General features: G+C 43.9%; 1 protein-coding gene across 2 annotated transcripts in view; it reads right to left on the bottom strand.

Moving 5' to 3' along the window:
• GALNTL6 (polypeptide N-acetylgalactosaminyltransferase like 6) overlaps positions 1-27,768 on the bottom strand; it is a 451,077-nt gene that overhangs the window by 248,249 nt on the left and 175,060 nt on the right. For both annotated transcript variants that reach the window (XM_054204217.1, XM_054204218.1), the window contains one exon: positions 9,866-10,004. In XM_054204217.1, the coding sequence (XP_054060192.1) occupies positions 9,866-10,004 (139 nt within the window). The remainder of the gene's footprint in view (positions 1-9,865; positions 10,005-27,768) is intronic.

Genomic DNA, 27,768 nt, shown 5'->3' with positions numbered 1-27,768 from the left:
TGACACAGAGTCACTACGAAATCAAAGTTCTTTACAAAAAGCCAAGGTGGAATTTATTGCAAATTATTTGTATAGTGAAAAACATTAAATAAACATAACTGACAAAGTGGAACTTTCTACCAGCTTTGTATTTGGCACATTCCCACAGTTTGTTATCCCATCTGGCTCCAGGAGCTCAAGGCTTATTCATAAAAATGATACACCCTTTAACTCGCTTTAAAACACTTTATACTGATTATTCCTTTGAGACACAGAAATCTGCTGGGTTGAAGCAAGAATCAAAACCGAGTTTCTGAACCAAACACTCTTAGAGTCAGCTTCAAAGTCGCAGGAAGACTTTTAGAAGGTTAAAGAATAACAAGAAGCTCCTCTATTCCTGAAATACTAGCCTGCCTGAGGAAGAAAAAGAAAACCACCACAGAATTACCTGGAAGCTATCTGCAGCAGGCACTAATAAAACACAAGTTGAAGAGCGGACCAGGCACAGAGAGAGAGGTGGCGAACAGGAGTTACAATGACACCGCTCTGGTACTCGCTCCTGAGAGCCCGAAGACGATTACGATCCTGTTTTGCAGGTTCACCTACTCTGCCGGGCAGAAATAAAGACCAGCATCCTTTCACTTTGAGGGATAGTTCTGTTTAATTCCCTCATGAGTTTATAAGTAGGGAAAAAGAGCCCTAAGACGTCATGCTAGCTTAAGAAAAGATGCAGAACTGCAAAATTCTCCATCTTTACAGCTTCTCTGTTAACAGAAACAGGCAGAAATCCACTGCCTCTGCAGAAGAGCAAATGCGAGAAAATGGGCTTCTAACGCGACGGAGAGGAGAGCGGGGCTGGCTCCGGTGCAGGCACTTTGCAGCAAGAGCCAGTCCATAACAGCAGCGCTTTGCTTGACCCCGCGGGTGGAACAGCAGCGATATTTCATGCGCATTAAGGGACGCCAGTGGCAATGCCTTGGCCAGTTACCAGGCTCGGGGCCTCCCGGCACATCAACACCTCGGTCACTGCCCTTTCGGGTAGATAATAGCACTGGAGGAGTTCAGTGTCTTGCAGACGGCCCTCGGCTGTGTTTAGGAGGCAGGGAGCAGCCCACCACGGCACTTACTGGATCGTAGGAGCAGCCCATCTCCAATTTTCCTCTCTTAGAGGAAGGGCCAGAGAAAGTGAGAGCAAAACAGAAAGATTTGCAATCTTTTTTTAAATTTTTCCACTGGCTTTGTCAACACATGGTCTTCACTGAGCTGCTTTTTGAGATCTGACCTTTTCTGTCCCTTGATTAAAGGAACTGCAGCACCCACCTGGCGCTCAGCTTCCAACAAGTCCCTCCGCAAAGCCACCAGGACAAAACACTTTCTGGTGCAGATTTACATAGTAATTGTCTTAGCATGTCAAAATACTCAATTTACAGCAACAAGCCTCAGTCACAGCGTGTTTCTGTTCCAATCTAGCCCTGTCAGCCGAGCCTGATAAAGTAGCGATAGCCAGTAATTTCTGCTGCCATTTGACAAGGCTGGAAAATTAGCTCGGGTGTGAGCGGATGGAGGGGAAGGCAATCTGTATGTTCACAGCTGGGAGGCAAGCAGGCATTACTGGGTACGGGCCTCCAGAAACGTCACAACACTTTTCCCTACTAGGACAAGTAAACCTCCTCCAAAACATTATTTCTATTTTTATGGAGAAAAAAAATAAAAGAGAGAATGATTAAATTGTACAGTAGAAATAGTCTGCAATATTGGAGACCTTCTCGCTCTCTACAGCTCCCTGAAAGGAGGGGGCAGCCAAGGGGGGGGCGGGCTCTTCTCCCAAGGAACAGGCCATGGGACAAGGGGAAATGGCCTCAAGTTGCACCAGGGGAGATTTAGGATGGATATCGGGAACAATTTCTTCATGGAAAGGGCTGTCAAGCATTGGAAGTGGTTGCCCAGGGAGGTGGTTGAGGCACCACCCCTGGAGGGATTTAAAAGAGGAGTAGACATAGTGCTTAGAGATATGGTTTAGTGATGGTTTTTGTCAGCGTTGGGTTGAGGGTTGGACTCCACGATCTGAAAGGTCCCTTCCAACCTGGGCAAGCCTGTGATTCTATTGCTATTAACTGCACTAACAAACACGTCGTGGATACTGGCTAGGCCAAGCCCTGTGTCCTTTAGGTAGGCTCCTGCAGCGTGGGCCTCAGCAGAGCTGAGAGTGCTGAATTTGGGGCTTGTCACTTTACAGCAAATCACATCATTTTGGTCTGTCACCGACAGTCTCTCCAGCAGCACCGCGTGTCTTCCAAGAGATCAAAGGCAGTGAGTTTGCCCCACTTCATCCTCCAAACCAAAAGGTTTCTCTAACCAAGGGAGGAGCACGGCAGGCAGATAAGCCTTATGACACAAGGCACACTCATGGTTGCAAACCTTTGTTTTGCAAGATAGTGAGCTGTAAATCCATCAACGCTCATGGAAACATCTAACAACAATTTAAAAAAAATAAATTAAAAAACCACTACTTACTCATATGTATTAAATCTAGGCTTGGGGGAAAACATGAACGCATACAGTAATTTTATACCATCTCAAAATCCTTCACAAGCAAGCTTACATCAGGAGGCATCTTAGTACCACATTTCAGCTTAAACTTTGCGCTTTATTACCTATGAATTCCAAAACAGCAGCAAGCAGCTCAATTTATCTAATATATACACATACATCCCCGAACTGCTTGCTTTTTTTTTTTTTTAAGAGAGAAGATTACCGAAATATCAATGTACTCAAAATTCATTTATTCACCCCAAGCAGATTTATCCGATTGTCTCTCAAGAGTCAGGCAGACCTTAACATGATCAATAAAAAGCCTCCTCTTTGAGTCTGGCCAAAGGAAAAGAAAGAGGATGAGAATCTCAAGTTCTTGTCATCTCAAAGTGCATTTTATGCTACTTCAGGAATAAACCAACGCAAGATGTTCAACTATCCTTTAATTTCAGTTTCAGAAATCCTAATTATCCTTTTACCGCTTCTTACCGCTCTTACATTCCAAAGCCATCCCATCCTAGAGGCTTCTAGGAACCCTCTGGCATATCAGCCACTCATCCCAGTTCTGTGCCAGCCCTCAGGAACCTCTCCCAGTCCCTGTGATCACTCAAAGACAGTTGAGAACGGCCTCAAAATACCAGTTCCTTCAGCATTCCCATCAGTACATCCCATCAGGGCCCAGGGACTTACTATGTCCACCTTCTTAAGGGTTCCAAGATACTCCTGTGATCTATCGACATCTCTCCTACACCCCTTTCACAGCAATACAGGACCAGCAAAACAGGAAGAAGGTGGTTTTTCATTGCAGCCTTGCTGCACGTTTCCTGTCCTTACTACACAAGGTACGACAGCTCGTTCTGCTGCCAGCGCGAGCGTACCGCTGGCACTCGCCGTGTTTTGTTAATATTAGAGCCGAAATTTCAGCTCCTTAGAAGTATCCAGTTTTGTGCAAATCCACATCAGATACATGCCTAATTGCATGAAAATATGCTCGGAAAGGAAGCAAGAATGGATATATAAGAGAAGGGAAGGTATACTGAATTTTCTGATAAAACTATTAAATTAACAGCGTATAACATCATCACTTTCACCTGTGAACTGCGAAGCTACAGATCGCCAGAACATTCCACGTTTCTCACAGATCTTAGCGATATTACATGTACTTTCCCATTTTAGTGTTGTATTATTTGAGAGTTAAAGAGTTCTGGCTTTAGCCATTGCCAAACGCTAATAGCCTCGGCCGCCCCCGAGGCGCGGAACTGGCTGGAGGGCAAATCCCCTTCCCTGCCCCTGGGAAGTTCAGATTCCCCAGCTCTCCTCACCGCAGCCTGCTGTTTCCTCAGCAGCGTGGGAGGCTTTGCTGGATTCCAGGTAACACGCAAGAACGACTTCCCTCCACTTGTATAAACAGCTTATTCTTTTACCAAATTCTTTCCAGCAAAGAGCCCCAGCCCCGTCAGGCTTGGGCTCTCTCCATCTCTGCTCCCCCCCAGGAGACAGAAGGGCAACCACCGACCTTCAGCCGCCATCAAGAGACCCACAGAGCACCCAGCAAGCAGTTGGGTGTCATTTGTTACTATCGATGCCCACCGTGCAGAGGAACGGATGGCAGGCAGGGCAGAGACAGGTGGCCATGAGTTTTCTGGGGTATAAAATATTCCTGACGGTGTTATGAGGAGCCGCACGCCGAAGGAGATGCCCTGAAGCCATCGCAGAGAACAATCTGGCGGGGCTTGGAAGTGGGACATCGCCTGCAACGTTTCCGACCCCTCGACTTTCCACCTTTGCTACGTCATTCAGCAGCTGATCAAACGGCTTTGAGAAGCGGTGGGAGCAGTAACCTCCAGCCTCCCCCCTGCCCCCGAAAACACAACTTGAGCTGAAGCAGTTGCCTGTGCGCGGGGGAGGTTAAGGTAACAAACAGCTGTATGAAGCGATGCAGCGCGTACGTGTCCATAAAGACATTCCCGATTTCCCCAAGTGAATGAGAACCAGAAAGAAACCTTCCACTCTTAGTTTCTTTCAACAGATAATCAAAAATTCAATAGACTATTGATCCAAACAACTAATTACTTCCATAAGCCTTATTAAATATTGTAAAGTTCAGCAGACTTCAAATTAAATCATTTGTCTTTTAGTGTCTTTAAGTAGGAGAGCCTAAGCCTGTCCGTAAGACCATAGAACGCTGGGGGAATTCACCGGAATCTCTCTTGGGCTATGGGATTAATGATGAACTTTTAAATCTTATTGTTAAGGACTATACACGTAGCTTAAACCGTGACGAATGCAGTGTATTTATAAAGAAAGTCATTAAATACATCGAATGCAATAACTGAAAATTTTTAGAAGAGGCAGATACGAAGTACTGCATGACTTAACTATAATATTTATATAAATAGAATAACATACAAACATTATATTTCCTGTATTAGTCTAGTAATTCTAGCATTTCTGCAAAGTTTACTAAGACATAAGTAAGGATTGACAGTAACGCTGCAACTATTCTACACACACAGAAGATACAGCCAAACAGAAGAGCCCAAAGCAATCCCCCCGACGTCCCTCCACCTTCACTGCAGCCTCTTCTAACCCCACAAGGGACAGCAGCCGCACTGCACTCCAGTATTTTAAGAGAGAACCGTTCCGGCATTCTCTCAGCTTCTGCTACTGATAAGGAGGGAGAGTGTCACTTATGCAGAACAGGTAGAGTGAAATGTGTCTTTTTTTTTGTTATTAAAAAGAAAGAAAATCTCATCAGTGTTCAGGACACACACCACCTCACAGCCTTTAGCTGAACACCAGTATTTCTTCAAATATAAAAATGCATTTCTTCTGAGGCCTGTGAAAGCTCAACGTGTAAAGAGAAAGCCGAGGAGCCCAGCCCAGACTCCGAGGAGGAAGGCTGCCGGCAGGGAGAGCGAAGGGCCGGCTCCTCGGCCAGCGCGGGCGGGAGCAGCGGGCAGCGCCTGGGAGCCCCGACCCCAGACATCACCCGGGCCAGGCTGGGCATCCTCATTGTCTGATACGGACATCGGGAATTTCAGTACAAAATTAATCTATCTGTGCCCACGGAAGCCTAAAGAGGATGGGATTTCCTGCCACAGACAATTCCGGCAAACCAACGCGGATTTGTGCATCTGATCTGTGACCACACAAGTTATTAACGAATAATCTACAAACGGTACGTAAAAGGAGACCCGTTTTTGAAACCCAGCGATACAAAAGTAGCAAAACCATGCAAGATTTTAAATGACAGTGTTCCCTACTCTGTTGTCATCGGGAACTAACCTGAACTCCTTGATTCAGGAATGAAAAGCTAAAAAGATTGGATGCTCTAGTTTACGAGGACTTAGGAGTCTGAAACAGGATATACCACAAATTTTATATTCGCTGTTGAGACCAGGCGATTACAAATTCCCCCGAGCCTCAGCAAAGTCCCATTTTGAACACTATTCAAAATGCAAATCAGATTCGGCTTTGTTCGAACAAAACTGGTATGAATGACAGAGTATTTAATAATGTTGAAAAGATAAGACTTAAGGGTAACTGCTCTATTAAATAATCAGAATAAGTAGCGTTTGTCTCTCTACAATAGAGAGCAATACTGCCAGCGCTTTCCTTAGCTTTAGCGCGTTTGTTCTCTTCCAGACCACAGAAAGTGGCTTGGGGCAGGTGAAAATGAAAAAAAAAAAATAATAAAAAAAGGCAAACCCACAATACTAGTCTTGTGGGTTTTGAAATATTTTTCATATTGGTACAGAACTAACTCTTAAACAGTAACTCCATCGCCAACTCTCAATACTACCCAAAACTCACAGTGCCGCCTTCCACTTCAGGTGACCAGAACTCTCGCTTTCACTAAATCGGTCCTGAAACCCCCAATGAACTGCGATGATAATCCTGTTTTAGATTTTCATTTGGAATTAAAGAAAAAATAGAAAAGCTGTTTTGTGTGTTTAATTTTTTTTTTTAATCTTAAAGCCCAGGGATGATTGTGGGCAAAGAACAGAGTTAGCTAATGTAACCTGGCGAGAGCATCCGCCGTGAGAAGACTTTTGCATGAGAGTGGGACAGAAACAAGACATCAAAGAGCACTCAGAAATGGAAAAAGATATTCTAGTGTAGCTGTGAGAGACAGGAAAAAAGCACCATGGGAGACAGAAGGATGCAATAAGAACATGTTAAGAACACAGGGAAGCTGTTAAGTCAGCCTTAAAATAGAAGTTAACTTCCATTTCTCTAGGGATTTTTACAGCACACACATGTTTTAGTGTCCCAAAAAAGGAAAGAAGCACCAATCTGAACACATCTTGCTGAAGTGCTTTACATATCTAACACTTAAAGGAAAAACCCAAGAATATTATTAAAAAAAAGTTGAAAACATGAATTTCTCAGAGCTCAATCATCTAAGCGTTTGTTCAGTTCCACCCATCCCCCTCCCAGAAGATGTATTTTGCAAATCCTGCACCGAGTTTCCAAAGAGACCAAGAAGGAGAAAGTTCATTTGGATTAAAAAGAGCAAGTTTTGGTTATCCGCTATCTTTGCATACTTCCCAGAAAACCAGTCGCTCAGAAGTGGGACTTGAAGTTTCTTTGGTCTTAGAGTCTGAGATATTTTTTATTTTTTTTTTCAATGAAGTGATTTCAGAGAAATGTAGGAACTACTATAGCCACTCTTCCAATTTAAATACCTTTTGAGTCAAATTCCAAGATTCACCACTCAGTTTTTGCTGTACTTGAAGGTGCATTTTGTAAGTTTTCTCTACTGATGGCAATAAACCCATTCTATTTGGTTCTTTAAAACAAATCCTAGACAACATTTTCAGGAAATTAGCCCCCATGCAAGTGGCATACGCTCAATAGTGACCGAAGATCAAGAGCTCAAAGTCTATAATAAGAGTGTCCCCCCCAAAACATGCAAAAGAAGATACTTAGAAGCCGAACGGCGGTTAGAAGCTCCACGAAGCAAAAGCCCTTTACAATACTCAGAAGCTGACCAAACTAGATCTTGCCTGCTACACCTCACCTGAATTACCTCCTCTGGTCTTACTTCAACCAGAAGTCCCTTTTCTGGCACAGAAGTTCCATAGTTTGCCAAGGGGTCTCTCAGAGCAGCCTTCTGAGGTACGAACTACTTCCCGTTCCACACAAGCTTCCGAAGAGAAGGCAGACACTTCCACAGGCGAAGTGACGCCCGACTGCCCCGCGGGGCATGGAGCACGCAGGACGGGGCTGTCTCTGACAGCCGGTCAGGAAGCGCGGTCAGACGTCTGTGTCCTGGCTGTTCAGGTCACGGACCGGCCCCAGGGTGTTCCCATCAGGGGTGCAGAGCCCAGCTTTGGCACCTGAATCACTGTACTTAGCGCAACAACATTTTTATCTTTACATTTAGAAGATCAGCTATACCGTCAATTAACTAATGGACTCCTCGTGTTACAAGTGTTTAAAGAAGCAAGGTTAGAAGGACAAGCCAGCTCACGCAGGACCCTTCTGAAACACTGGCCATACAAGACACCCCTGGCACCACAAGAACCCCGCTGAACTGGAACACCAAAGGGATGCCCATACCTCAGGGTTCAAAGTTCCCCACACGAGACGCTGCTGTGAAAGTCACTGAAGGCTTCGTGCAGGTGGAGGGGGACCGAGAACAGCTGAGGTATGACCAACTTGTCCCTAATGTGTCACTTCTGACAACACACGGCTCATGTGGCTCCTGGGGACACGCAGGGACGCGTCACCGACGGCGCGGGCGAGAGACCAGCTCAGAAAAACACGAAGGGAGGATAAACACGTCAGCTTCCTTTTGTATTTGGTATTTGTCCTCTGTGGTTTGGCCAACAGAGAAGGCTGCTCGACGAGCAGATCTGTTATGCCAACGAGGCAATTTCACACAGCTTCGATGCTGTGCAGCTGTACGTTAGAACTCAAACTCCTTGGAAGTACTCTTTCTATAAATAATTTCAGGTAACTTGGCAAAGTAGATGGCAAACAAAGTATCTAAACAATACAGCTTATATAAAAAAAAATGGGGTTTTTGACTTAATTCTACGCAAACAATATTCATATATACAAATTAACAGATAACAGTGTTTTCTCAAAAAAAATGCATGACAATTAAATAGAAGATGCCTCCAACAAAAGATTATTTTTAGAATTTTTAAAATATTTTGTGTTAATTCCTCCATTGTGAATTGTTTTTTAAAAATCTTACTATGCAAACATTTATACACTGTTCATTCTTTGAAAAGGAGAGTTCCACATTTGATGGAACAAGAAGCGTTAGTTACACGGTATTTCTCTTTCCACCCACCAGGAACTTCTGGCAAGTTCTGTTCCGTTCCCTGAAGAACGTGAAGCGAATTCCCACAGCAAAACTGTACAGGTTAAGGAGTGAGTAGGTGCCTTCACCTGAAACATCGTATAATAAAGGGAACTGTACCCGAAGGAAAATACAAACCTAGTCATGGAGACAATTAGTGTTGTCACACTCCTGTACCTTCCGCCCATACACTAATTGCGTAACACCCAATTAAAAGAGGGAAAAACAGCACATAAAGAGACAAAGCAAATCACCCCTCCCTTTGAGCCCGAAGCCTAGAAAGGCGTGCGTGCCCTTTCCTGTTACAGCAGAAAGCTTTACTCCTCTAAGGGAGCAAGAGCTACACAACGTGAAAAGAAAGTTACGGTTGCCAAGAACTGCATGATCACGTTTAGCTCAGTGGTTACTTTCCAGAATAATCTTTATCCTATTTCTCTGTCAGATATTACTGCTGTCAAGGAACACCACCAGCATTCAGCCCCCCCAGTTCTGCACGTGCGTTTCACCGTCGCTCACTCAGTTTTCACGCGATTCTACACTGCGTAAATCAGCTGTGGTATCACACCTGATTAGCTGTAGCTATTGGGTTGCTTTCACCCTTTATGCAACAAAACCGAAAGAAACATTACGGAAACACTCGTCCAAACGTTTAGCCAAAAATTTTGTACAACTTTTCACCCTGCCCCCAGCCCAAGGATCTGCAGCTATTACCAAATGAGAACCTGAAAAACCATGTGAAATGTTATTTATCACTGCCTAACAAATCACTACCCAGAAATGCCAGGAAAATCATTCTGTAATTAAAAGAGGCCTTCTACAGTCTTAATGTGTTACTAATGAGATGAGAGGTCGGTTTAGAAGACAGATAGAGCAAATGATTTAACGACGGTGATAAATTTCCCATTTCCTATTTAATGAAACAGTCGCTTTTTGTTGGCTGAGGGTTCTCGTTTGACCTTCCCGGAAGACAGGTTATTTAGAGATATACAAAGATAAAAACTTAAAATCAAATATTCCAGGAAACGATTTACGTACTTTGGATGTCGGATGTCTGGCAGGGATCGCTCCAGTGCTATGTTGTTGCTAACGAAGATGTTGAAGCCATTTTCCCTATAAGCAGAATCATCGTGGTCTTCCTCTGTAAGAGGGTACGGCTTTCCGTGTTCGCCTTTCCCTACAAGGAAACAAAACGATTATTCGCATCAAACTGTTAGCAAAAAAAGGACTAAAAGACAAAAATAAGTTAGACTGAACTTCAGTTAGTTCACTGTACCTGGAACATCTCTAAGGAATTTCTTGCAATGTTTTTAGGACACTCCTGCTACTTACAATACAAAAATACAAAGTAGGTACAAATAACGGGAGTCAAAAGTCCCTCTGAATTCACCCAGTTCATCTCGCTTTCATTCTTTCCAGAGACACAATCAGCTTAAAGCCATTTTAGACATGAAAATTTGAATTGTAAATTAAGCTAAGACCGTTTTGCATCAGAATCAAGCTTTCATAACAACATTGTGAACAAACGGATCCGTTGCAGCAATACTCCTTTTCATCGAGACAAGGAACCCGATTACTCGGTTACCCAAGGTTTTGGCCTCCTCCCCACCCACCGTCTCCAGAGCACCTCCAGCACGGGAGCTCGGGGTGCCCAGCTCCCCGGAACACGTGCACAGGACACCAAGTGTTTTGCCCGGGGCTCCTTGAACCCTCACGCTCCCAGAGCGGCCAGAGGAACTCGGTGCTCCCAGTGCCTCAGCACTGCTGATTTGGTACCGGAAACTGGTCACTTCGGCTCCCTAAAGAAGTCACCTGCTCATTCCCCGGCAGAGCACAGACTTTCTACTCCAGCTTTTCACTCCCAAGTTGGTTCCCATCATCGGTCCCTCGGCTTGCTCCGTACCTACCTCAGGCGACTGCGCCTCTCTCCCTTCCAGCTGGAGCGCGGAGAACAAACAGACCCACTTCAAAGGACATCCAAACAGGAAAGCCTTCGCTTCTTCTCAACTATTTTTAACCATCCCATTCTTGCAGAACTCTCCAGAGCTTCTAAGCCCTTCATGCCTGCTCAGGTTCTCAAGAAGATACGCTTTCCTCTCCACCCAGTTCATCAGCTAATAACTTCTCTGGCCCTCTCCCTCTGGGCCTGCTCGTGAGAAAACACCTCCCTTCCCTGAGCTCTTTCAGAGAAATGACCCAACTCCAGCCGGATCTGATGAGGGACCAAGGCCACCTGATCCTCAGCTAACGAGGAGCAGCTGCCAGAGGGGGTGACGAGGAAGGCAAGCTGAGAGCAAGCTCAGAGGAACATCCAGTGGTGCCCTCAAAGCCTGCCAGCTTCTGGCAATGCTCTATTCCATGTCGCACACACACAAAACATTAAAAACATAGAATATGCAATTACCGATGCTGGAGTTACCCCATTTTTTAAATTTTTGCAACTAAAGTAATTGTTTTCCTTCCCAAACTGTGTGCATATAATTACAATTTCATTTAAATTCTTAATGAAAATAACGTTACTTACAAGGGAAAGTATTAGTTTCTATTATGAAACACTCTTTGTTTATGCTCTTTTTTTTACCAGCAGTTATCTTGTCATTTTTATTTTCAAACATCCCCAAATTGGACATAATACTCTAGCATTATACAAAATCTGAGACTAAGATTCTATGTGTATCTTTATCATTTCATACTAATTATGGGGGAACTATATTGTCAGTCAGAGTGCTGCTCACAACTGAAGAGTACAATGATACCAAACCTGTTTCATACCACACTAACAATGTGCTAATGTAATTCAGCCCCCGAGACATAGAAATTTCAGCCCCTGAAATTTCAGTACATATTCTAAGTAGACCCAAAGTACTTATTTTAATTTGCTTTTATTAAGAGATTTATCCAGGTAGTTACTAATGTAATAGGAATTCCAGAATAAATCACCTGTATGATAAGACATGCTATTGCCTATAGACGTTTTTTACAATATCTGTAAAAAAAAAAAAAAAGCATATTCCAGCCATTCACCCTGTATTAAGAAAAGTGGTTTCTTTGCTTTGCTTTTCCTAAGGGAGTCCATTTTGGTGGGTGAATGTTTTTCCTGCTATTACAGTTTCTTCACTCTGTCCCCTGCTAGTGAAACGGCCGCCGAGCGCTTTGGAAGCAGCCTTCCGCCCTTCCTCGCCGAGCACGCGGCACCACCGCCGTGCAGAAGACAAAACCCCAGGCATGGTGGATACCCGGGGCGCCTGAGGAGGGGGTCTCTGGGCACTGTCTCACATCGTGCTGGCCAACTGCTGTGCAGAAATTGCTTTGGCACTTACACAGTAAGCTGGGCCACAGTAAGCGGCACCAGCAGTTGTGAAGCGTGACTCTTTCCTAATGCTATATTAAAATATACACGTAGAGCATTAACAGAGGCTTTAATGTGGGCTTTGATGAACCCCGTGGATATTTGTCCCAGCTTTCTTGTTTGCTTCTTCTCGTTCACCCCACAGCTCCTCCCAATTAGCTCATCTACCAGATCCAGCTGAAAGTACTTGGCTAATTTCCCTAAAAGGGCTCAGGTGAAAGGGGACCATTTCTTATGAGTGACTTAGGGAGGAGAGAAATAGAGCGCTTAGAAAATAAGTATTAAAAAAATTAAGCATAACTTTTGGATAATCATACAATCACAGACTGGTTTGGGTGGGAAGGGACCTTAAAGCCCCCCAGTGCCACCCCCTGCCCTGGGCAGGGACACCTCCCACCAGCCCAGGTTGCTCCAAGCCCCGTCCAACTTGGCCTTGAACCCCTCCAGGGACAGGGCATCCCTGTAGGCCCCAAGGGTTTTGCACAGAAAATTTCCGTGTATGAGTCTCCTCAGCATTTTAATTATCACAAGCACATTAAAACTCTCTTCTGTCCCTGATTTGCTTTGTGAGGTGGGTGGTGGACATTGCCATCACTGCACACGGGTTTGGAGCTGGGCTGTCCAAAAAAGTTTACCTAAAATGCCAGGGTGACAAAGGGAAACTTCCCAATGCGAGAAAGAGTAAAATTCTGGTGACAAAGGGAAACTTCCCAATGTGAGAAAGAGTAAAATTCTGGTGACAAAGGGAAACTTCCCAATGTGAGAAAGAGTAAAATTCTGGTGACAAAGAGCATGAAGGAGTTTAATGTCCCGTTACTGGCTAGAGGAGGCCACTGTCAAGCCATTGATAGACAGGTATAAGCCCTCCCGTACTGTTTGTTCTGCCTGACGGCAAAACAGCAATTCAGAAAGTGCACCAGGCTATAAAGTGTCGTAGGGAAGAGAGAGAAAAAACGCCTGATGGTGGATTTTTGGCCTCTCTGGATTTAAAAGGGGCCTCACCCAAAAGTGATGGATAAAACAGCACTAAGAACTGATGATAACTCTCGCTGAGGCTGGCTTACAATTGCAGCATAAATAACCCCAGAGCCTAAGGACAACCAGAAGTTGTGGTTCAGTTACTTGGATTTTGATTTTTCAAGGAGTGGGCAAAGGAGGGGAAAAACCCAAAAGCCTGAGAACGACATATACTCAACCTGGGCCCCAAAATCCCATCAGAATACTCCATTGCGTGGGAACCATAACAGCACTGTTTAATTCATACAGCGCTGCCTAACCTTTGTGATTACAGGTTATTACACTGATTTTTAACTCAGTACTTAATGTACGAAGCATTTTGAAAATGTGCTACTTTTTTTTTTTTTCTTTCTGAAAACGCTGTGAGGGTTTTGGAGTTGACATCTCTACGTTGCTTAGCATTATGTTATTGTAAGGGTGTTAATACACCATCTCAAAATGCTTCTCCATAGATATTCAGATAAAAAATGGTAAAGTAGGATATCATAGCCATTCAGATCAAGTACCAGCTCGGCCAAACCTCAGGTGCTCTGGAAGGCTTTTTTAGCCCCACTCAAGGATGTTACTGTCTCCTAGGAAACAATGCACTCTATACCGAGCCCTAAAGGTTTGTAAGTTTTATGCCTGACGACTTGTGATAACTGATAGTTCAAGAACACCTCACTTAAAGCATCTCCTGCTTCTATTACGCACGGACACAGCAGAAGGAGAATAAACCCTCTTGTTCAGCAGATGGCACGAAAGGAAGAGGATTAGGGTGAGACAAGAAAATTAAAAAACATTCCGTATACTCAGTACAAATGCGTAATAGAATAATGCTCTGGATAAGCCATGTTGGTACAGTTGCCAGGTATGATAATTATAAAGAAAACAAGGATACTGTTGGCAAAATATATCAGCTGTAAATCAGTTTGAACATGCACTGAGAGTTCTGCGCTACTGCCGCATGCAATGGATAGGGGACCTTGCTTAAAATTATAAACAAGACACAGTGCAACAGGTTCTACTTTCAGCGTCTTCTGGGGTTTTCTTCTGGGGGTTTACTTTTATAATTCAGATGAACGTTATTTATAATTCAGTAGACATGGTAAAAAGATTGGCTTTGCCATATGAGTTAAAGGAAGCTAAGCAACTGCTTGACATCTTAACACAGGAAACTAAGTGGATAAAGAACATAAGCCACTCGGTGTCTGTGGGGAAGAACCTGAATTATTCAGTGTTTATACTCACTGCTATTAGTTTACTCAGGCAAGACTTCACAGTCACATCAAGTCAACCTTATAATTTGCAAAATATTTAAGCACACCCTTTAATTCAAGCATTCAAGCATCCTTTAATCCAGTAACATTTGTAATAGGGAATAAGAATTCTCCATGTGCTAAATGTTTACCAAATAAAAGGAGCTTATTTTAATAATAACCATAACCATCTATGATTCTATAATACATGAACCTACAAATCAGACAATCACAGACTGGTTTGGGTGGGAAGGGACCTTAAAGCCCCCCCAGTGGCACCCCCTGCCCTGGGCAGGGACACCTCCCACCAGCCCAGGTTGCTCCAAGCCCCGTCCAACCTGGCCTTGAACCCCTCCAGGGATGGGGCAGCCACAGCTTCTCTGGGCACCCTGGGCCAGGGGCTCACCGCCCTCACAGCCAAGAATTTCTGCCTCAGATCTCATCTCAGTCTCCCCTCTGTCAGTGGAAAACCCTTCCCCCTCGTCCCACGGCTCCCCTCCCTGCTCCAGAGTCCCTCCCCAGCTTTCCTGGAGCCCCTTGAGGGGCTGGAAGGGGCTGGAAGGTCTCCCCGGAGCCTTCTCTTCTCCAGGCTGAACCCCCCCAGCTCTCTCAGCCTGTCCTCACAGCAGAGGGGCTCCAGCCCTCCCAGCATCTCCGGGGCCTCCTCTGGCCCCGCTCCAACAGCTCCGTGTCCTTCTGCTGTTGGTGCCCCAGCGCTGGAGGCAGCACTGCAGGGGGGTCTCACAGAGCGGAGCAGAGGGGCAGAATCCCCCCCTCGCCCTGCTGCCCACGCTGCTGGGGATGAGCCCAGGCTGCGGGGGGTTTCTGCGAGTGCGCCTTGCCTGCTCATGTTGAGCTTCTCATCCACCAGCACCCCCAAGTCCTTCTCCTCAGGGCTGCTCTCCAGCCATTCATCCCCAGCCTGGATTTGTGCTTGGGATTGCCCCGACCCAGAAGCAGGACCCTGCACTTGGCCTGGCTGAGCTTCATAAGGTTGGCATGGGCCCACCTCTCCAGCCTCTCCAGGTCCCGCTGGATGGCATCCCTTCCCTCCAGCCTGTTGACCGCCCCACACAGCTTGGTGTCGTCACCAACTGGCTGAAGGTGCACTCAGTCCCACTGTCCACGTCACCGACAAAGATACTGAACAGCACCAGTCCCAGTACCAACCTCTGAGGAACGCCATTTCTTCTCACTTACAGTGCATCTGATTATTTTGGATAAGGTAGTTCTACCATTTTTTTTAAGTATATTAGGAATTTTATCTACCATCCCTAAATACTCCATCCAGAATCTACGACAATGTTGTCTGTGCGCATCACACACAAACACGCCCATCATGAAAGTTCTCACGGGGAGAGCAGATATCTAGTCTTATCCTAGAGATAAGAAGTCCCATGGGGAGCGAGTGATTGTATTTCTTAGCAAGGGTAGAGAGAGGAACACAAATTCAAAATGAATGCAGTCACACATCAGCTTCAAAAAAATAGTGTAAGAAGTAAAAGGGGAAATAAAGATCATGAGCTGAATAAAAACATCGCGTCAGACATCATCTTCCACCTTCTTGCCACATAAACTTCTACGCAATGACCTTTCATGCTCCCCGATCTGGGAGCCAGAGTGCAACTGGCCAAGCCAGAGGGCAAAAACTCTGTTTAAAGCAATCTTCTACATCGTTCCTGAATTTCCCTAACGCACAGCAGTGTACAAGGTTGCCAACTTGCCCTGTGGCGATGGACTTCATATTATTTCGATTAATAAGTGTAACACATTATCAATTCAGACTGCCACCCTGTTCGGCTTTTTTGGGAAGTGAATTTCCATTTGAGTGGAAACAAAATAATATTCTTCCTTGTCGTTCCTTATCCTCACAGGCAGGACGGCGGGGTGCAGCACATCTGCCTAAATATTGCTTACATTATCTTGAACAGAGAGGTGATTTGACACACGCACAAAATAGCATTTCTTTTTTCTTCTTTTTTTGACAGTAGGAGTCTCAGCCTTTCCTGGAGTATCTACACTTGGCGGAGTTCTCACCCTGTCTAAAAATTCTGTATTTTGAAACCTTTAAAAGACATATGGGCAAACATTTTTTTAATCTAAAATTAGCTCAAGAGTCAAGTCAGGGACTAGCGCAGGTCAGTCCTTGGCAATAAAGGGGAAAAAGGAAGTTGTTTTACCAAATCCCTTTCTCCTTTCATACTAGCGAAGGAGCTGCTTGCTTTGAACAAATGCATTTTGTGGGTTTGCATGTTTATATTAATTTCTACTAAAAAGTAAGAAAACTCTAATTCAATAAACGTATGAAGGAATTTTCTTTCCCAATTTGTTATGGAGAGAGAAAATTAAATCTGCATGTGTCTCACATGAAAGTAATTGCCTGTGTATCACAGGCGTCTATCCAAGTAGTAAAAAATGCGTGTGTGTGTGTATATATGTATGTTATGGCATTTCAGATAGAAAATGAGAACATTTTTCTAAGCCTATGAGTAGTGAAACAACGGGATAGGCAATCCAGGAAACTGTGGAATCCATAAACAGTCAAAAAACAAAAGATACCGTGCCTCAGAGAGATGATCGATACAACTTTGGTCAGCTATTGAGGTTGATCCCAATCTAAAATTTCCATGCACTCTATGAGAAACAGGAGGAGGACTGAGGATAATTATATTTTTCTTCAGAGTCAATAAAACTTGTATCAGAAACTGAAATATTTATCACAAGTCTCTTCTACTTTTCCCAGACTTCTCAGAGTATCCCACTAGCTGTACAACTTCATGAGCCTAATACATAGGAAAGCAATTTAATTGATTTTACATCAATGGAAACAGGATCAAAAATATCTACGGGTTTGTTTTGGTTTTTTTTTTGCTACTCTATCTAGTAACAGCATGGAAAGCCATTGCAGTAAGATTTACAATACTTTTAATTATTTATTAGACAACCGTCAAAGTCTGAGGCAATATAAAAGGCTTTTCCTTAGCATGACAGACACAGCTGCAATCAAATCTTACTTATGCAACTGGGAAAAAGAAAAACCCTGTCAAGGAAACCCCGAACAATACATTTTCAAGCAAGAATAAATCATTTCTTTATACATATATACCAAAATTTATTTATTAGTGTTTCAACATCAAACTACGACAGAAAACCAACAATCCAAAATTCACTCCAGTTTTCTGGTAGAAAGCATTCAAATTCCTTATTACCCTTCAGGGGCCAGCAGCTGACACCGGATTTCCTTTCAAGGCCCATGTAGTCTTCAGAAAGTGCTACAGAAACACCCTTGGGAGCGACCATGAGGCCTCGTCCCTTCTGGATTGCTGCTACCGTGATGCCACGGTCGGCAGGAGAAATATGAACTGAATTACTTCTCTCTTCAGGATTGGCTTTATACAAACAGCACAGGTTGGGAGAAAAAGGGAGAAAAAGATATTACTTTAAATTGTGTTATTTGACTGCCTGCTCACATCCAGAACTGAAAAATACCCAAACCCCAACAACAAAAACAACAGAGAAGAGAGACGAATGTGCTCCTTAAAAAATGTAAAAGGGTACATTCCTATCGTGCTGTACTTGGATCCTTAGGGTATGGTTTGCTTATCATTCACGAGAGACAAAAATGAAAGGAACCTGTTGCTAAAACAGACGGGAGATCTATCCTTATAGCGGGGATGTGCTCCCCCGTCCCTCGCAAACAGAAATCCCGTACGGGGTAGAGGTAGGTAAAGGAAGAGCATTTCCTGGAGAGAAGAGGGACGAACGGGGACCTGTCAAATGGACTTATTTTACACATGTGGTCTTACCATGTTTGAGATGCATTTCCGTAAAAAGAAATGCATATGAAAAAAAAATAAATTATAAAATACCACTTTCTAACTGCATTAGACCCAATTTCCAGATTTCCATAAACTAACTAGGACTGGGCTGACTCTTCACGTTAATCTAAGATCAAACCTTCCGTCTCAGACTGCAAGCAAAAAATGGCACGAGATTTTTTGTCGTCCATGAAGTGGGAAGAGCTGATTCCCAGTATTCTGTATACGTTAAAGGCACGGCCATGCTTCACGTGCTCTTCTCGAAAGCCGAACCAACAGAAACTGCTGGCAAGAGACGGCGTGGTGGGGCAGGTGATGGTGAGGAGGGCAGGAGCGGCGGTGAGCAGGAGACAGGAGCAGCAGAGCGAGGGCAGCGAGGAACAGCCAGAAGCCCCGGCGCTCGGCCGCACCGCAGGACTCCACAGCTCCCAGCGCCAGGCAGGGCTTAGCACAGGAGAGGGGAATGCAGAATTATTAGGGTTACGCTTAAGGAATTAGCCCTTATATGTTGCTTGTTTACCTTTAATAACATATTGTTTGCCGAGTTAATTAATTTGCAAGAGGACAAAATGAGCTCAGTGCTCTTGAGATTAATTCTTGCAGGTATCTAGGCATTTTACTAGATAGCACTTTAAATTTCAACCCGGCCCTTGCTGTTGGCCATCGCGTCCGAGCAGGAAAGGTGCATCACACAGCTAACGGCTGGAACGGTCCACCTCTGCCTAGGGTAACGTTTACATCACTCATTTCATTTTGGTTATTTTCAGTCAAGACACTGTGCTTTACCTTAGATACGTGCATTTTCTCAGTCAGTAATTAATTCCTAAATGTTACAGCCCGTGCTTTAATGCACATTAGAGTAGTGTATCCCTCACCTTTTTCATCCATGTGAAACATTAAAAATTCAGTCTCTGAATTTCCACCATAGGCGTTGTGGAGTAAAAATACAGTGTGTGCGGTGGAGAAGAGATTGCTCTAAAATCCACCACGAGGTTAACCAGTGGCATTGCAGTGTTTCAGCAGAAGGGTGACTGATATGAGCTCTGAAAAGTAAATTGTCTGAAGGCTTGAACAAACACTTCACAAAAATAAATAAGAATATTTTAAAAAATCTATGGCTTTTTAGACTTGCTGCAAGTCTAAAATGCTTGGCGGGCACATAGACTCATTCTACCCCCTTTTTTCCCTAGGAAAAAAAAGGAAGGAAAAAAAAGAGCATGCTCTTTGGTATGTCCAGTGTATTTAGCATGCCGCAGCGTACAGGGCAAGATAAGCAGGAACACGTGCTGTTGGATATGAGCCGCTCTGTCACTACAGCAGAGCAGCAGTATCCTCAGCAGCACTCCGCGGGCTGAGCCGAATCTCATCATAACCCTGTAGCCAGGGGATGCACAGTACATCTTCTGTTTAGTCTAACCACTTATCACCAAATGCCACCGCCACCGGAACGCCTTTTTCATTTAACGTCAGAACAGACTGGCTGTAGACCACTAATCAGAGCCAAACACGGAATGAGCCAGCGTGTCAGAAACAGAGCTCAACCATAAAAAAGGCTTCACGGTTTGGTTTAGTAACTGAGCGACCTGCTAGGATAAGCCAGATCTACTATGCAACAAGATTACCTGAAAAAGCATCTACTCATAGTGGTAAGATGTTTGTTTCAGTGCTTAAATAAATGAAATCACACAAACTGCATCAAGAATAGCATTCTAATAGTCTCTAGTACCAGTGGCTCTTCTATAATTAATGCACATGTCCAAGCTGATCTCCTGGAAAAGCTCAAACCAAAGTGTTACTAACACGGTACATCCAGGGACTAAACAGCTGCTCAAAGTTAACGCAAAATTACAGTTCGTCCAGGTACAGTTGGCCTTTTTTTTTTCATGAATTCAAGCTAAACTATCTCTAGAAGCTGGCTGTGTGGCTGCTGCCCAAAGATGAAACACCCTGTGCCGATGGCTGGAGCTCTGTAGGAGTCGGCGTGCAGCAGCGTAGGCACTCCTGCACCAGAAGCACTGCGAATCCTACGGGGAAAGAATACAGGAGCTGTCACAGCTCCCAGAAAATTTAGATCTCCTGTGTAAGACCCCTACTGGGGGAAAAAAAAAATTAAAAAAAATAATCCATTCTTACATGGGGAGATAATAAATGTTCCCAGTTGAAGTTTGAGGCGGACCCAAGCACAAGAACTACGCCGGCTGACTGCCCGCACGGTGACTGAGCGCAGGGCCATCCGCCTTCCTTCCGTAAGGCCGCCAGAGCGTTCATAAGCAAGCGGCGTCTGCACGCTCGGACCAAGACGGTAACTTCCTCAGGTAGTACATATGGATTTTATTGCTTTTTCCGCTGGGGACTATAAGGTATAAAATACAGTGCCATATTTCTCAGATGATAATTAGTTTAATATGAAACTGAAGCTGAATATGCAAATAATTACCTGGTTTAATGAAGAACCAGACACCCTCACACCCACAAACTCGTCGATCCTAGAAGTACCCTCAAGACAAGCCATGTAAGCCCAGGGAGCTGTACTGGCGTGTTCAGGAACAGTGAGGTGCAGTTCTGGCAGAGAAACCACGGAAACTCACGTTATGGCACACTCTCGGGACTGGCTTAACAAAGTCCTTCTGCCTCCTTTAAATCAGAACACACCACAAATACTGCTGCAGACACTGACGCTGCCGCACTGCCCAGCGACTGCCTGTCCTCCGCTTGTAAGGTACCACTGATGCTGCGATCCTCAGTATTGCCTCTCGTCACTCATTTTGGGGTGTAAAGCACATTCTTCATTGGGAAGAGCCTTACAACCGACTAATGCTTGGCCTGCCCTGAGCACAGCCCTACACAGCCCCTTTCCTCCCGTGCCACTGAGCCACCTCTTTACCAGTGACTGCAGTCGAATTCATGCCAACTATTCGCCAAACCCAACACCAATGGGAGTGAATTCCCTGTACTAAAGCTGACTGAAACTTCTAGTCAATATATGCTGAGGAATCCAGCAGAGGCAGATGTGGAGACTCAAAACATCACCTCCAGCCATGAACTGAACAGATTTTCAACTAATTAGTTTAAAGTGCTTTCTAATCAAAAGGATAACTCATCACCTACAGAACACAACAAAGTATTTATCCCAAGGCCCACATAATTCAGTAGGAACCCGCATATTGGGAACATTTTTGATAAAGTTAATATGCTGAAAACCAATGTTTGGGTTCAGCCAAAAATATTTGCTGAATTTCTTTCATTTTGTTGATGGCTGGGTTAAAAGCAGCAAATCAAAAATATATTTTAAAAACCATACTTTTAAAATTAGAGTCTCTGTTTTTCAAAACCTTATATAAATGACAAAACTTAACTAACATTATCAAAGAGTAGACATCCAAGTTGAAAATCCTGTTTGAGAACCAAAGCAATACTTTCTTATTTTAGCACAGACAGAAGGGTTTCACGTCTTGCCCCACAGCCCTACGCGCACACAGCTTTCATTTCACGTGGATATGGGGCAACTCCCCCGGAGAAAAATTAAAAAATGCTAAATGCCATTATGCAGATTCACGATGTATTTACGCAGCACACAGTAATTCTCAATCCTACTTTTGTCAGTATGCCAAAAAGCCCCCAGTAAATGCAGTCGTTAAGGAGAGGGAGGGGATCTTTAGCCCCCATGCTAAGGGAGCAAGCGGACACACCTCCCCAGCCCTCCAAAACCACAGGACATAAAGCAGAGATTCACTTAAATTGTAGGCTTTGGTTTAGAAGTATTACCAGAAATTCTAACTTTTAATTTGTCAAGTATATTTGAAACTAGAAAAGCAGAAAGAAATCATCTCTCCTTATATTTTCCAGAGGAAAAAAACCACACCTAGCTTGTCTATTTTTTGCCATTAATCATCTCTGCATTCATTTCATAGGCTTTAGAGAAAGTGGTCCTGCATGTTTAATTTAATTTTTCCTGTACTTTCTGAAATAACAAACCTTCCAAATTCTTTAAAATAGTTAAAAGCCTCACTGTGTGTTGTTACAATGCAGAGAAACAACGACAGAGGCCTTGGACTGGATTAAGAATAGACGTTCCACATACAGGAAGACTTTCTGCATAAGGTTACCTTTGGCATTTCAAAATGCGTTCAATTTTTGATATTCATTACTCACTACTGAGTCCTGATTTTTGCATTTTAGTTATATTTTCAGAATACATTTGCCAAAATCCATGACACTTTTGCTAAAATCAGACTTGTTGCTGACAGAAATCACTAGTAATGAGCTCACTTCCTTTACAATAGATTCATCATCCAGATGGTCTGTGAAAATGCATGAAATACACTTAAGCTTATTGAAAGAATCTATCCTTCAATATGCCTTTATGAGTCTTTGCTAAAAATAAATAAGTGAATAAAAAAACATCCCTACACAGTACTTTCAGGTTTCATACTAAGCAATGAGAAACCTTCCCACCGATTCCTTCCCTTCTCTGTTTTCCCCTTCGTTTGCATCAGTTGACCGAGAAATACGTGAAAACACCCACTGTTCCTCACCCCGGCGTGCAGAGAGACAGCTGCCCTCGAGGATCACCATCAAAAGACCTTCTCAAAACGGGGATTGAGCCCCTGACCGCAGTTCTTACAGCCGTGAGATGAAGCTTCCCTCAGACGGCAGGTCTGAATGACGCTGCCCCAGCGGGCTACAGCTGTAGCCCAGAATCTGCCCTTTTATCCGTATGCTTACGAGCATTTTTGAGATGTGTAATTATTATCCACTAAATAAAATACATAAAAAATGAAAAAACATTACTTGAGTACACGACATTGCCAAGAAATGCTCAGGGTCTCATAACTTCTATGTAAAACTTCAGATTTCTCAGAAAAAAACCAGATGAAAACATGGTCTGTATCACAGTTTATTACAAACTTTAAAAAAAGTTGATGGTTGCATAGACTGGGGGAAAAAAGTCATCTAAATACCATACTGAAGTGGCAGTATGTTAGTAACTTGCTTAAGTTACTGATTAATAGCAGCTAATTAAAATGTCAGCCCTCTAGAACTTTAACAGCTCACAGCTTTCACTCTTCTTCCCGAAGCATGTGAAGTTTGGATTTCTTCCCAGTACAACTGCTTTAGTAAAAGCCGGGAACAAAACAGCTTGGAAAAAACAAATAAACTAACATCTCAACTGACCAGTCGCTGGAGAACGATGGGAAGTATTCGATACCCAGAAGAGCCTCTCCTCCCCGGAGCAGGGGGGCCGGCCTGGGAGGACACGGGCGTCAGCACCCCGTGTCTGCGGCCTGTCCTCTGGCACCCTTCCCTGCCCACTTACGCACCAGCGCGGGCGGCAGGGTCGGGCTCCATGGGCTCGCGGAGCCATGCAAGGAGCAACCAGAGTGTCAGCAGCCTCGTGCACATCGACACGTAGAGGCTACCCAATTAATCAGCACGTGAAACAGAAGAAATAGTCACGGTAACCTGAAATTACTTCAGCTGGCATTTAAAAATATAAAAATATAAACCTCTTTTAAGAGTAAGTTTAACTGACAAATACCAAAAGCAAGACTATCTCCATGTTTTAAGAATACTGAGAATGCAATTTAAAATATATCTTGATTTTTTTAAATTCTTTTATTTTAATCTGAGCATTAAAGTTAGTTTGTTTTCCCATTGACTTTCCTGGCAAGTCTTACTATTCACATTTCGACATCACCTCCAAGCCTTTGAGTTAAGATTGCCTAAAACGAGTTTGTTTCCAGCTTGCAGACAGCAGAACTTCCACACAGGCTGGCAGAACAAAGTGCCAGTCCTAGAAATGTGGTTTCTATTTTACTTTTTTTTGTCGGGAGGAGGACAGATGGTCCCGGACACCACTCCACTGCCAGCACGGGGCTGGGGCAACAGCCAAAAGGCAGCCGTGTTCCTTGAGGAGCAGCAATTACAGAACATCCCTTGATGAGCTAGTGTCTATAAGGCAAATTATAGCAAAACAATCGTGTATCTCTGTCTTTTGACATATATTGACCGGGTGTCAGACAAATCGTTTCACCAGTCCAATAATTTTCCTCTGTCAGCTTGTTTAATGAGAAGAGGAAGGAGAAGAAAGGGAAGTCACCTTACACATATTTAAGTTATAAACTGCATTGTGATAACTATACTGGACTTTGGGACTTGCGAACTTAACTCATACCCTCAAAAGTAGGCACAATTTATTGGTTTTTTTAGGAATGATTGTTAAATCCAAACATCTTGCCTTTTGAAGGCCAAAGGCTAAAAAATACTCCCAAACTGTACTGCTGAATTTAACCATGTCCTCTGCTAAACTGTATTTTCCATACATGAAAAAACAAAGTTTACAACATCAGGTCAAATAGAAGCAGATAGATAGTATCATATCACAGCACATTATATACCCTCTTTGTAGAACCCTATCAATTGCAATGTTAAGGAAAGCAGCTGGTGAATTTAGAGTGTAAAAAGCTTTCTGCTTTCTTTGGAATGCCATGATGGGGTTACCACCGCGGTTATTCCAGGAGATGAAGCCTGTAACATCAAGGCTGCTGACTAGTGTACAGGTAATACGTGGCACTGGTACACTACGCCGATGGCAAATTCCCTCGAGTATTATGTAGATTAGGCCAAAAAGGACTCTTGGTCAACCTTTAAAATTGAAGTTCCTCTTATGGGTCTTTTGACCTGGATTTAGGTTGAAGGGATGTCTTCCTTAAATCCTTAAAAGAAATGGTCTCTAAAGCTGGCTGACAGCAGCTTATTCCATGTTTTAAACTTAAAAGATGACACAACAGTCGTAAGGGAAGATTCCCTTTTGTCATGGCTTCTGAATAGAGAAGTCCAGCCTTGCTACGGGATAACGGCTGTCAAGTACTCGTGCCAGCTGTCTTGCCCCAGTTTAGTCAGGATTCATTTCCCCCTTCTTTGAACTGGGGCTTTCACAGCAAAAGCAGCAACACCCGGAAACTGAAATACAAAAGAAAAAACTGTTTCTTTGTGCCACTAAGCAGTAATTGCCCGGAACTGACAAACCGACCATTTTCACAGCTCTCACCAGAGACAACCAACTGGATTCAGATGGTCTACAGAGCTCTGCTCCTCCTTCCCCACAGACCGGTCCAGCCCGAACGTCCCTCAGCTCTGGGGGCATTTCAGACTCTCCCTGCCAACCAGCCACGTGGTTTACAAGACAAGCCAGATCAAATGCCTTTTCCAGAATTACTGCAACATATTTTTCCCTTTAAAAACCAAGAAAACTAGTGTCTACAGATGAACTCCTATGAAATTTCACTTGGATAGTCCTGAAAAAGTTTAAGCAAAAGGAGAGAGACAAGAGAGTGCTAACAGTGCCCCAAACCAAACTGCCTTCCCAGACTGCACGTGACAAATTTAGGGACAGATTTGAGCAGAGGCCTGCTCTCACACACACCCCCTGCCCAAAAAACCAAACCCATAACTTCTAAAGTCAGGGTTCCCTTCTTTGTCACTTGCTGCCAGGCAACTCCATTAAACCCCCAAGTAGTATTACACACTAAATCCAACCACCGACATCAGCCCCTCATCACTAGTGCTGGTGGGAATCCACTGACCAGAAGGGCTAACAATATATCTGGGACCGTCACAAGCTAATTGGCAGATGGCATCTGCTTTTTGGTGTTTTCTTTAAATTTCATTTTTGCTTTGGCTTCTTGGTTTCCCTCTTTTTAAAGCTCTGTGAGCACTGAAATCAACACTGAAACACAAGGGGAGAAGGTACCAGAGAGGAGAGGTTGGTCTGTTAAGGATTTGACACCGCGTTTCCCTCCACGGAGGAAAATACAGAGAAAGATGCAAGACTGGCAACTTTAATAATTTTTGTAACAGACATTAGTTTCAAGCTAGAATATGTATCATTGGTTTACAGCATAGACATAGACATTTCTTGCCAAGTTACTGGAAATACAATTTTCTTTCTGCCTGTCATGGTAAAAATCAACATGCCAGTGTGCAGTAGGAAGGGCACGCTGAGGATCATTTTCAGTGCTCTGACTAATAGGAATCAAAAGGATGTATTAGGAACTCTGTTCCCCCTTCCTCGGCCTCTCTGGCAGCCCTTAAATATTAGCGTTTCAATTACATCCAAGTGGTATCACTGATGAGTTTTCAAAGGCCAGGGGGAGGCAGGGAAGAAGAGGGGAAGAATCTCGTTACCTTCAGCCACCAGAAGTGCCTCAAATCTTTGATGAAAGTGCTCAGACCACAGTCGTCGTGCTTTAGAAAGGAAGCCGGACTCTGACTTACAGCCACACAAACTCCTTTTTACATATAGACTGAAGTGGCCAGAGGGAGTTCCACCACGTGCAGTTTTCCGCCAGGGATGCTGTACCGCCGGAGGCTCACACGGCCTGCCCGCTGCCGCAGCAGTGTCAGGTCAGGCTGTGACTGGCTGTACGAACCAAATCGACACTCAGTCATACCGGGAGATCCCATTTCACAAGCTGAGGAAACAAGTTTGTAGTCGTCCAGGGAAAAACTCAAGCACTTGTGAAAAAAAGCCAAAACAAACCACATTTTCTAGACAGCAGGAGAAGGCATCGCTGAAAAAGCTCTCTTTCCAAATCAACGTTAGAGAGTGTAATGCCCTTATTTGCGCTTGGCACCTGGCTCCAGACTGGCCTCGGTGTTTCCAAGAGGACACCCAGACTACTGAGCTCGAGCGAGCGTGGCTGACTCAGGTCAGAGTCTACAGTGCTGCAGATTTACAGAGCAAATGTCTTGTAATAACTGAACGCTTCATGGATCTGCAGCAGATCGTAACCGTCTCTTTCATAGTCTATATCCTTTATATGCCATCTCCTTGACAAGCAATGGTTAACATTACATTTTCAAATTTTTTAATCGTCAGACTTGTGTTGAGATAAACTGATGAGCGTTTTTCCCTTTTACAAAACAATACATTGTAAATGGCATGAAGGATCTTCACAATTAATGCTACGAACAATTAGGTTATGACTGTTTACTGCGACCTTGGCTACCACAACGGTTCCAATTACATGGCAAGTTCTCAAATTCTTTCCAAAGGAATTGCAAGTTCAGAGGATTAAATTAAATTTAGTGAATTTGTTTAATATATAATGCTGACAGACTTCCCAGTGTGTAATCCCATCTGAAATGTGGGATAAGTAAATCAATATTTTAGTATACGCTTCTCTCCCTGTACAACTTTGATTACATTTATCTGTACGAGTATCACTGAGCTAGTTTGTTCCCAGGCAATGGGGAATGACATTGACTGTTGCAACGCGAATGATGCCGCCTCATGTCTTCTGGAGGCACGCTGGCACGGGGCTCGGCTGCGGCAAGTTCTCCTGAACGTAGGAATGGGCACTGGTCAACACGATAAGGATTAACCACAGAAGTTCGCGGGAATTATCCTACTGCACTTTATTCTCAAAAAATCCTCAAACAGAAGCGACGGGGAAAAAATAAAACAAATCACCAACGCGCAATTTCTTTAGGCCACATAGAAGTCAAACCTCAGGT

Source organism: Rissa tridactyla, chromosome 5 (genome assembly GCF_028500815.1).
Source record: "Rissa tridactyla isolate bRisTri1 chromosome 5, bRisTri1.patW.cur.20221130, whole genome shotgun sequence".
Taxonomy (NCBI): Eukaryota; Metazoa; Chordata; class Aves; order Charadriiformes; family Laridae; genus Rissa; species Rissa tridactyla.
The sequence above is the reverse complement of the archived record's forward strand: the minus strand, read 5'-3'. Positions and strand labels throughout refer to the sequence as shown.